At 38.9% G+C, this 12,509-nt stretch overlaps 1 protein-coding gene across 11 annotated transcripts in view; it reads right to left on the bottom strand.

The window, feature by feature from the left end:
- LOC127531011 (oocyte zinc finger protein XlCOF6-like) overlaps window positions 1–12,509 on the bottom strand; it is a 112,343-nt gene that overhangs the window by 88,075 nt on the left and 11,759 nt on the right. For 5 of the 11 annotated variants that reach the window (XM_051939026.1, XM_051939029.1, XM_051939030.1 and 2 more), the window contains 2 exons: window positions 6,848–8,971; window positions 1,568–6,482 (listed from right to left, as the gene is read on the bottom strand). The exons of 3 other annotated variants lie outside the window; for them this stretch is intronic. In XM_051939026.1, coding sequence (XP_051794986.1) covers window positions 6,234–6,482; window positions 6,848–8,971 — 2,373 coding nt within the window. In that variant the 3' untranslated portion in view covers window positions 1,568–6,233. Of the gene's footprint in view, window positions 1–1,567; window positions 6,483–6,847; window positions 8,972–12,509 lie in introns of those variants that run through there. 3 more of the 11 variants (XM_051939035.1, XM_051939033.1, XM_051939034.1) reach the window with 3 other exon arrangements.

The raw sequence follows: 12,509 nt of genomic DNA, 5'->3' as shown, positions 1-12,509 counted from the left end.
ACATTCTGAAAGTTTTTACAGAAAGGTTTGTTCATATATCATTTACAGTCTGATTTATGACACTTTTCCCCTAAAAACAGACTGAAATGCACAAAATGAGACATAAAATGAAAAAGAAAAACCTTAAACAGATGCAAAATGTCCAAAATGATACAAAAATGATCTAAATGAGACACAAAATGTCCACAATGGAACAAAAAACTTTAAAGGCACGAAAAATGAGGAGTAAAAACAATCCTAAAGACAAAAAGTGACCAAGGTTAGAGACAAAATGATGAAAATGAGCCTCAATGAGACACAAAATGAGAAAATTCAACAAAAACAGCCTTTAAGTCACCAAAATGGATCAAAAAACAACAAAAAGATGAAAAATGACATTTTATCCACTAACAACCCTAAGGATGCAAACTGATCAAAATAAGCCACAAAATGAGCAAATGTTAGCTTGTCAGTGTTGTGAAAACTTCAGTCTAACATGTCAGTGTGTAGTTTGATATCTGGAGCTGAGTTGCAGCTCGTTGTCTGGACTTCTGTCTTACCTGAATGTTTCCTATCTGGCTGAGGAGGCTTCATTTTTCTGTCACAGTCTTTGCTCACAATGTCTTCACAAGTTTCACACTTGAAATCTTCACCACAACTCTCCAATATCTCCAAGCTTTGTGTGTTAAACTGACTTTCTCAAGTGTTTCCATGTTTTTCTTCAGAATATGGAATGTGGTAACAGTTGTTAGTTCTTCTCTCTGACATCACAATGGACTTTTAAAAAATGCATTTACTGTCTTAGTACTTGTTCTCTGTGCAATGACAGTAAAGTTGGATCTAATCTAATCTATAAAATGACCAAAATGAGACAAAAATGGACAAAATGTTTCAGTGGTGAGAAAAAGACCCAAACAGAGTCTACTGAACGGTCCAACAATGTTATGGGACAGTTCAAATTGGACACAAAATGACCAAAATGGAACATAAAACATCCGGCCATGAGAGAAAAATACCATAAAATTACAAAATGGACATAAAAAAAGACCAAAAGTGGCCAAAATGTGACTAAAATTGAGCAAAAATCACAACAATGAAAGACAAAAAGGACCAAAACCAGGCACAAAAATTAGCAACAAAATGACGAAAATGAGACACAACATGTACAAAATGAAAAAAGCAATCTTAAACTGGTGCAAAACGACTAAAATGAGAGATAAAATGAGCAAAACAGACCAAAAAATGATGAAGAATGAAACAGAAATGGCCAGTGAGTCACAGAATGGACAAACTGACATGAAATGACTAATATGAGCAACATGAACAATTTCAAACAAAAACAACCTTACAGACACATGAAATGAATCATAAAATGACCAAAATGGTACAAAAAAACATAGAGATGTAACATGACCTGAATTAGACACATAAATGACCAAAACTTGATGCAAAATAAACAAAATTACAACAAAAAAAACATGAAAAGATGCAAACTGTTTAAAACCAGACAGAAAGACGTAAACTCACCAAAACAAAACACATAAAGACACAAATGAGACACAAAATGATCCAGAAATCTTCTCTTCCAGTCATGAAACTGTCCACATTTATTCTATTCAACATTCTGAGGGTTTTTACAGAGAGCTTTGTTTTGTTTACTGTCTGTGGACCTGGAAGGAGCAGCTTCATATCTGGAAAAAAGATTCACAATCAACGGTTTGTTTAACAGAAGAGATCATCTTAGTTCAAAGTGGCACCAAATCCATGTCATGTTTGGGTCGTATGTTGGCCTTTAACTTTGAGCAGGTGTGTTATTATTTACAGTGTTTATGGTAGAATGTGGCCGTTTTAATGGCAGATCACATGGAAGTAACATGAGCCAGTTTGAAATAGTGAGTTATGCAGAAGAACAACATAAAGAAGAAATTCAAAGTTTTTAATCAGTAAATATGTTAGATTATATTTTTAATCTATTTTGTGTACTTGTTGATGAAAAACGTTTCATAAAAGAAACCTTAATAATGTTGCATTTTAATGTTTTAACCCTCCTGTTTTCCTCATTTACAGGCAACAAAAAACATTGTTTCCTTGTCTAAAAAAATTCCCCAAATTTCTGAAAATTTGTAAAACCTTCAGGAAGAAAATTCCAGTAATTTTATAAAAGTTTTCTTTTCAAAAATCACCCAAATTTGGCAAGAAAATTGTTGTCACTATTTTTTTTAAAAATGAGTAAAAATCTTCCAAAAAAAATCCTAAAAATATCTAAAGTGATTATATACATTTCAGTAAAACTTCTAATATTTTCTTTAAAAACATCATCAACAATCCCGTGAATTTCGCTGGATTTTGGTTGATTTTTTGTGAATGTTCTTTAGAAATATTTTTAAGTTTTTATTTCCACCTAAAAATGTTCAAAGATTTCCCAAAAATGTTGAAAACGTGGACATCAGAAGTTTCACTGTGAAAATATATATTTTTTCCCACATTTTCAAACTTTAAAACGAGTCCATTTTGACCCACAGGACAGGGTTAATTAGTCATGTGAGAAGTTGAGCGTAAGTTAATTTTTTATTATATAAAGTTGAAATATATTTTTTAGTCATTTTCTAATTCTCCAGGATTAAGGACTGTGTAGAGACCTGTAGGGGGCAGTAACCAGCATCTACTATTAGAGCTCCTGTATTATCAGAGCAGCGACAACTGGGGATTTGAAGCCATTTTGTTTCTATTCACTCAATATGGGACGCGCTGCGCGAGGTGCACATTCACAAAAACTTGCTACTTGTGGATTGTTTACTGATTTGAAGACATGTTTTGGACAAAATATTACTGGCTTGTTTTTTCTGGATGTCCAAGGTTGGATTATGGCCGTTTTTAGTGGAATATTTTCATCTGTGACTAGTTATGAGGATTCAAAGGTGAGTTTTGCTGTTTATGTTATTTGTTGGACAAATGTGTTTATATTACCCGCTGTGGTAATCACATCTGAAAGTGGTTTATACCGGTGGATTCATGAGAATCTAAGCTTTCCATGGGTGTATAATGTTTCTATCATCGAGTTTGCAGCTTCGGTAAATTTAGCAAAATACGTTAGCACATCTCAAGACAGCCCGTATACGGAAGTTTAACGGGTTACGGTACCCAACAGTCACCAGTAACACATCTCCATGCATGAATATGGTCAAAGTCAAAATAACCACAACTGCCTAAAATCACATCAAACTTTTTTGTCTGTCATTCACCCATACACCATAACATGAAAGTACATACATGGGACTAACCTGGCACAAAAACGATGAAGTCGGTTTCCATCCCACTCTCCGGACTTTATTTTCCCACAGTTTCCTTCTTTGACTATTACTGGGAAATCTAAACATGTGGAATCCCTTCTACGATCGATTTGTGCACCCAAAGGCACAACAGCCCATCATTTTTCAGGTATTTAAGAAGCGAAAAAGGACCGAGAATTACTGTCTGCAGTGTAAACAACGTTAACAGAAAACCCGGCGTTCATGAATAGGAAACAAAATGGCGCATATAGATCACGTGACCAAAATTTTTTGGACCCGTCATGTCAATACTCTGATAATATAGGGACTCTACCTACTATGATGTTCTCCATGAGCTTGAAGTAGAGGGTTCCCTCAGCATAGCCAGATGAACACACCTATTGTGTTTCCACTCCGTGTTCCTGCCACGCCTGCAGGATGACCTTCATACTTGTGGCAGTGGTTGGACAATCATCCAATCAGAACGCAGAGCCACATGACACCCAACCAGCTGTGGGTGCTGGGTCGTACACATCACCCAATATGTCAGATACTTTCTTAGAGGTTTTTCAGTGGACTGTAGACCCAGTTTCACTCGTTTTTCTTTTCTCACATTGAAATTTGAGGCTGTTTGAGGATGAATATCTCAAGAACAATTCTAGATAAAAGCCTGAAACCTTCACTTGTTTGTCTTGCTAACATCAGCAGATCAGATTGTTGTTAAATACAGCAGTGGAAAAAAGTTTTTGGACATCCCATACATTTCTGAAATACTGCATTAAGAATCACTTTGAGGTCTTCAAGAGTCATTTATTTTAGTACAATCATAAAAATAAACACATCCTAAAAAAGACATGAAAAACTGAAAATTGACTGGTTCCATAAAACGAGAAATTTGGTAGAATTTAGTTTGGTTAGTTTTTCTTGTAAACAACAAACAAAAAAATATATCATTTGTATTTGTGTCTGTCTGATGCAGCCACACCCTTAGAAACACACAAAAAGACTAACAAATATTTCATGATGATATTTAAGATTGTGTAAAAATTTTCTGGGTGTCTGAAAACTTTTTTTCCTCACTGTATCTGTCAAAGCATGAAAATGTGCCATTATAAAAATGCCACTATCTCCAGACACATACATGTGGTCATGGTTCCATGATGCCTATGTCATGGTAATGACTGGATGCAGCTAATTTACAAAGAAATGATTCTAAACTACATGTCAGCTTTCAAAGATTGGACTTTTCATCCAACACTTCATGTTTTTTTATTTCAACTCGCATGTAATCTGAGATTAGTTGATCTACTTGTTCAATATTAGAGATTCCTACAGATAGATGATAGATTATAGATGGATAGATAGATACCTACGGTCAGTAATCTCCTAAATTAATTATGATTAACCATCAGAGAATCACTGAACCAGCTCTGCATCTAACGGGTTCCTGCAGCCCAGAGGGATCTGAGGAACAACCACTTAACCCGCACGGGCCCATATTCGGGCCCAAAATGGCCTGCTGAAGTTTAACAGCAAAAGCAGTTTTAGCTTCAAACGCGATGATAGAAACACTATACATGCATGGAAAGCTTAGAGTCTCATGAATCCGCCGGTATAAACCACTTTCTGATGTGATTACCACAGCGGGTAATATAAACACATTTCTAAAACAAACAACAAAAATTTAAAGGACACATAAAGGGCATAACTTACCTTTGGACAGTCTTTTACCGGTCAACGATGAAAATAATCCACAAAAACTGGCCATAATCCAAGAGTAGTCATCCAGACAATACTAGCAAGTATAATATTTTGTCCAAAACATGTCTAGAAATAAGTAAATAATCCACAAATAGCTCGGCTCCGTGCGCGTCCACGTGGCGCATGGTGGAGCCGCGCGTTCCATAATTCACTGCATTTTTGTCCATAATTTTATGAAGGATTCAGAAATCCACACGGTCTCGGTCTGAAAAAGGCGACTGAAGCCTCTGCTTTCGATTCCAACCGCATTTCAACCAATCAAGTGACTCATCGCTGCCTCCGAAGCCTAAACAGCCAACGATGGATCTGGTGACCCTCATCTCATCAGTAAATTCTGAGCAAATCACGTCGGAGGAAACGTTTGACGGACAGGGCATGTAGCCAATGAGCTTGCTGAATAGCCGAGAGGCGGGTTTTAGCGGCTCTGTGTGATTTTTCACACCTCCTGCTCTCCTGCTGCGGCCAGGAGCTGCAGCTTTTCTGTCTCCGTCTGTGCCTCTGATTCAGATCAAGATCCACACTGAAGCTTATCTGAAGTGATTTTTTGAGTTCTTTATGAGTTTTTGGAGTGAAAATAATGTGAAAAAGGGCTGATAAACGAACATATACCATTTTTGCACAGGGTGTACATAGGGTGTCCAAAATTGACATAATTGGGCATATTAGTACAAAAACGTGTGAAACACTCATTTCTTGTAGTATTGCTCTGAAATTTTGTCCTGAACTATGTAAGACCCCAGGCTGTTGCCTTGTTGTGTTTCAAGCTGTCACAGTGCTGCCACACTAATTTTCAGGTGTTGTATTAGGGAAAAAATTTAGGCGAAAATAAAATTCATCCTAATTCAGTGTGTTCCAACATAAATAACTCTGTGTCAGTAGCACCTAGAGTACTTCTGACTGCACTGGGTGAAAATTCAGGTTGTCAGCTTTCAAAGGAGACCCCAGCCATGCCTGTACTCCAAACAGTTCAAGAACAGCATTCAATTTACTTTCTGTACATCTTCAGCAGAAATTTCAGGGGAAAATTGACCGCAGCTTCAAGGGTGGTAATTGAGGAAATTCTACCTGCTGCTCACTGCCTCCATCCACACGTCTATCCCTCTGCCACTGATAATTCATTTAAATGAGTAACCACTTTGAATTGTTTAATTAATTTACCAGTCACGTCTGTTAACGACAGCTTTCCTCTTAATGGATTTTGCAACGAAGACACTAAACAAGAAATTAGACCTGAATTCTGTGAAGCCGGATCTCAAGGACTTTAAGTTTGTGGAGGACTTCATGAACTTTTACTGAACCCTGCATGGAGAAATCTTCTTGGCAGGGGTTCAGTCTGTGTCCAGTGTGCATACGCTGGTGTCGTTGTAGGGTTCCTTGTTGATTGGACGTCGGTCCAGACTGGTCAAAGCAGCACTGTTCACCATTGGCAGAGTGCTGACAAGTCTGAGAGTTTTGTCCATCTGTTCCGTTCTGCTTGGAAAACAAAAACAAACACAGAGAACGTCAGTGTTTCCTGCAGCATTGAAGAACTGATGCCTTGCCTGAGATAGAGAGCACCCCAAATGACATCTGAAGACACTTTTACCTGTTGGAATTTAACATTCAGTTGTCCGATTATGTCACAATTCCTAATCTAACCCGCATCCCCAGATTAACCTGGACCAGATTTCTGTGTCAAAATGAATACAGGTTAGACTGAACGATAGCTGATAATGTGTTAACAGAATTCAACTGACCACAGTTGTTCAAAACAGTTTTGAAACAATTTTTCAGCAATATCCAAAATTATCCAATACATAACTGTGTGTACACTGTGACTGAGACCAGTCTTTACATACCTCACTGTGACACTGATTGAATGCTTTCTTTCTGGTGTGGATCTGCTGGTGTTGTTTCAGGGAATACAAAGTTGTAAAAGTCTTCTTACACTCGTCACATCTGTATGGTGTCTCCCCAGTGTGGACACGTTGGTGAACTTTGAGGTTTGCAATGTAGCTGTAGCGTTTCCCACACTGGTCACAAATGTATGGTTTAACCCAAGTGTGGGTCACTTCATGAGCTTTTAACTGTGAGTACTGTACAAATAGTTTGCCACAGTAATCACATACATACACATCATATCCAGTGTGGATGCGTTGGTGACATTTTAAGCTTTGTTGGTGCTTGAAAGTTTTTTCACAGGAGTCACAGTGGTACCGCTTTCTACCAGAATGGGGGCATTGATGGATCAACAACTGTTCATGTTGAGTAAAGGTTTTCACACATTGATCACAGTTGAATGGTTTAACTCCACTGTGAATGAGTTGATGACTTTTTAAGTTTCTCTTGTCAGTAAAAGCCTTTCCACACTGATCACAGTTGAATGGTTTAACTCCACTGTGAATGAGTTGATGACTTTTTAAGTTTCTCTTGTCAGTAAAAGCCTTTCCACACTGATCACAGTTGAATGGTTTAACTCTACTGTGAATGAGTTGATGACATTTTAACGCACTCTTGTGAGTAAAAGCCTTTCCACACTGATCACAGCTGAATGCTTTAACTTCACTGTGAATGAGTTGATGACTTCTTAAGTTACTTTTGTCAGTAAAAGCCTTTCCACACTCATCACAGTTGAATGGTTTAACTCCACTGTGAATGAGTTGATGTCTTTTTAACATAATCTTCTGAGAAAAAGCCTTTCCACACTGATCACAGTTGAATGGTTTAACTCTACTGTGAATGAGTTGATGACATTTTAACGCACTCTTGTGAGTAAAAGCCTTTCCACACTGATCACAGCTGAATGCTTTAACTTCACTGTGAATGAGTTGATGACTTCTTAAGTTACTTTTGACAGTAAAAGCCTTTCCACACTGATCACAGTTGAATGGTTTAACTCCACTGTGAATGAGTTGATGACTTTTTAAGTGACTCTTGTGAGTAAAAGCCTTTCCACACTGATCACAGCTGAATGGCTTAACTCCACTGTGAATGAATTGATGATCTTTTAACGTACTCTTGTCAGTAAAAGACTTTCCACACTGATCACAGTTGAATGGTTTAACTCCACTGTGGATGAGTTGATGTTTTGCTAGAGTACTCTTGTGAGTGAAAGCCTTTCCACATTGATCACAGTTGAATGGTTTAACTCCACTGTGGATGAGTTGATGTTTTGCTAGAGTACTCTTCTGAGAAAAAGCCTTTCCACACTGATCACAGCTGAATGGTTTAACTTCACTGTGAATGAGTTGATGACGTCTTAACGCACTCTTGTGAGTAAAAGCCTTTCCACACTGATCACAGCTGAATGGCTTAACTCCACTGTGAATGAATTGATGATCTTTTAACGTACTCTTGTCAGTAAAAGACTTTCCACACTGATCACAGTTGAATGGTTTAACTCCACTGTGATTGAGTTGATGACTTTTTAAGTGACTCTTGTGAGTAAAAGCCTTTCCACACTGATCACAGTTGAATGGCTTAACTCCACTGTGAATGAGTTGATGACTTTTTAAGTGACTCTTCTGAGTAAAAGCCTTTCCACACTGATCACAGTTGAATGGCTTAACTCCACTGTGAATGAGTTGATGACTTTTTAAGTGACTCTTCTGAGTAAAAGCCTTTCCACACTGATCACAGTTGAATGGTTTAACTCCACTGTGGATGAGTTCATGTTTTGCTAGAGTACTCTTGTGAGTAAAAGCCTTTCCACATTGATCACAGTTGAATGGTTTAACTCCACTGTGAATGAGTTGATGTTCTGCTCGATCACTCTTGTGAGTAAAAGCCTTTCCACATTGATCACAGCTGAATGGTTTCTCCACAGTGTGAATACATTTGTGAATTCTTAGCTTTGTTGCTGTGACAAAAGTCTTGCCACATTGCACACAACTCAGTGATTCATCTCTTTTTGCTGTTGTTGCTGAACCATCCTTATCCTCCTCAGAGGTCCCACATCTCACTCCATGGCTGTGTTTACATTTCTGTAGCAAAAGACAAAGATAAAAACAGAGGCAGTGATGAAAGAGCAATCATGAAAAAATTGAAGCTAAGTCTCAATTCCATGTAGTTGGACATGAGGCTGAAACAAGATCAAGAATCTGCAGACATGCTAGCAGCTTTGTCATTAGAAACCTAGAAATGTGTCAACAGCACACTCACAATGTCAACAAAGCTATTTTCACAGGCCGATAGTTTTCAGCTTTCTGCACGGTAGTTTTAGAATCGGTTGTTGCTAGAGGTACGGACCCGTACCCGTAGCCTGTGGACTACGGATACGGCACTTGCCATTTGCCAATCAGATACGCAAGATCTGGTCACGTGACTCCCGGTAGACGCTAGCGGTGTGGACCCGTAGCATCGGTACTACAGGTACGGACCCTAAACCTGACCCTAACACTAACCCTAACCTTTGCTTACCTTTCAACAGTTTGCAGTGGTTAGCAGCTTCTTGACTCGCGAGACTCGCGTACGGGTCCGTATCTGTCTGGCAAATGGAAAGTGCCGCATCGTACGGGTCCGTATCTGTAGACACTACCTTTAGAATATTTGGTAGCAAAATCTGTCGATCACCGTGAAAAGCAAAGCAGAGCTGGGACTGATGGGATTGTACCACCAGGATCTCTTGATCCCCAGACTTTCCGTTAAGTTACATTACTGGATAAATGTACACTGACAGTCATTAAAAACTTTGAGACCATATTTTTCAACATAATTTTTATTTGTTTAGCATATTGGCATACAGAAACAAAAATCTAAAGTTTCAAGAATGATTTCAAAATAAAGAATTTCACAAAAGACAAAACAAATACCGAGTATGGCCTCCATTTGCTTCGATGTTGGCAGCAATCCGTCGGCACATGCTTTGGACCAGGCTTCTGATTGTGGGTTGGAACAGCCCATACGCCTGGCTACATCACTGTAGCTCAAACCGGCCTCCACCATACCCAGTGCCCAGAGACGTTGTTCATGTGATAGACGCGGCATGATGCTGTTCACTGGACTAACAATGGTGACCTTTTTTGGGCCTTTTTATAGGCCTTCAAAACCCATTCTCAAATTGTGCAGATACTCACTGAGTATCGCTTGGTGTGTATTTGATTCACTTTTGCAAAGTGACCAACCCATATGCAATGAATCATGACAAAATAAATCATCATTATCTCAACTACCAGGGCACTAGATCATCAGTAAATCCACAATTAGAGGTCGTCCGATGTATCGGCCGGCCGATGTTTTGGGCCGATGGATGAATTTTTTTCAACATCGGCCATCGGCCGATGGAATAAATAAAAAGCTGATTTTTGATCAGGCACCCTTAAGGCCACCGCTTACTGATGGGGTCCTTTAGCTGGAGGACCCCGGGTTCAGAGCAGCGTGGAGTTGGGAGATGGGACACGCCGAGTGCAATCTATCAGGCTCCCGAAAAGGTAAAAGATTTGTTTCTTTGTTTTAACGAATACACAGTGTTGATGTAGCCTTTAAAAATCTTTACTGAGTGGGTATTAAACCGTAGGTTAGCTGTTTAACTTCCAGCGTCAGGCTCAAACATGCAACAATCCTCCATGTTAGCATAGTTAGCAAATAACTTAGCTACATAGTGAGGCTTCAACAACAAAAAGACTAACGATTTGGTTCATGCCACAGACATACAAAGAGCACTAATGCGTATTGCAAAAGCATTATTGAGAATATGTGCAGTAGGCAATGACAGATCCACTTGTTGCGTCTTGGCTCCAGGATTAATCTTGGCTCCAGGACTAAAAACATGTCCGCTAAAGTTTGGTTAAGTTACATACGACCTCCTGACATAATAACAATTGCACAGTCGGCTTAAGCTATCTCTGCAGTCGCACCTTTAGCGGTGTCATCAGTTTTCAACTTTAATTTAGTACAGTGATGGAAACGTAAAGGGAATTATTAGCCAATAGCGAAGCCTAAGAGCTACGTAATTAAGTAATAGAAGTCTAGTTATGCTAGAGATAACTTTTATATCAGCAGCACCACACATGAGTTAGTGTTGGTTTGATCCTGTAATTGAATATAGTTGTTCATCAAAAGCTGTGTGGGATAACAAAACACTCATGTTGTGCAAGATTACTCATATTTTATGTAATGAATGGAGTAAAAAAACAAAAAAAACAAAAAAAACCCACTGTATTGCAATATAATTATTATACTTTTAATGTAGTAATAATAATACAGGAAAACAAACAGTATTTTAAAGTTTTTATTACAAAAACAACTGGTGAAAAAAGGTATTTGTTATAAAAATAAGATGGAAAACTTCTGGATTATTGACAGCCTTTACAAATTAAACAGTAATTTAATGTCTATTCCTCATTAATTTCTTACACAATTGTCCAATGGTACTTACATTAACCTTTTTTTTTTTCCTGCAGGCAATGGCTGCGCAAACACAAAACCCTATATGGGATCATTTTACCCAACCAACGCCGGGGAAAGCCAAATGCAACATTTGTAGCAACACAATCAGCATGGGAGCAGATGTTAAAAAGAAAATGAACACATCAAACCTGTGGGGTCATTTAAAGAGTCGTCATCCACTGGCATACCATGAGGCAATAAAGAAAAAGGATGAAATGGCCTTATCAGTTTCACAGCCACAGCAACCTACGCTAGTTCAGCTATTTGATGCCAAGAGAAAATGGGGAAATAATGACCCAAGGTCAAAGAAGTTTGACAAGATGATTGTCGAAATGATTGCCACAGACAATCAACCCTTCACTGTGGTAGATGATATCGGATTCAGGAGAGTGTTGCAACATGCAGAGCCTCGGTACAACTTTAAGTCTGAAAAGTACTACCGCACTACTGTCTTGGAAGACATCTACAACAAAGTTCAGGAGCACATTCAAGAACTAGTGTCATCCAAAGATAAAGAAGTTGAACCATTCCTGTCTTTCACAACCGATTGCTGGTCAGGGGACACAGAGTCATTGATGAGCCTCACGTGCCACTTTATCAATGAGGAATGGAAAAGGCAGCAGGTTGTCCTGAATGTGAAGGCAATGACTGGCTCGCACACTGGCGAATACATTAGTGAGATGTTTTTGGCAATGCTTGAGCAATGGCATATACCACTTGAGAGAGTTTTTTTGGTGCTAAGAGACAGCGGAGCCAACATGGTTAAAGGGCTCAAGCTTGCTGAAGTACCAGATCTGAGTTGCTCAGCCCATACCCTGCAGCTGGTCATCAATGAAGGACTAGCCAGCCAGCGAGCCATTGTTGACATCATAGCGAAGCTAAAGCACTGCGCCACGCATTTCAATCATTCTATCCTGGCAAAGCAACGTCTGCAGAAAATTCAATCTGACCTAGGCCTACCACTACACAACATTTTGCAAGATGTGCCAACACGCTGGAACTCTACACTCCATATGATGCAGCGGATGCTTGAACAAAAGCGCGCTTTAAATGTTTATGGAGGAGAATACGGAAAGTTCACAACCCTAAGTGCAGACCAATGGGAGTTGGTTTCAAATACCATTGACACACTTG

This window comes from Acanthochromis polyacanthus, chromosome 19 (assembly GCF_021347895.1).
Source record: "Acanthochromis polyacanthus isolate Apoly-LR-REF ecotype Palm Island chromosome 19, KAUST_Apoly_ChrSc, whole genome shotgun sequence".
Classification (NCBI taxonomy): domain Eukaryota; kingdom Metazoa; phylum Chordata; class Actinopteri; family Pomacentridae; genus Acanthochromis; species Acanthochromis polyacanthus.
This window is presented reverse-complemented; position numbering and strand designations above follow the sequence as displayed.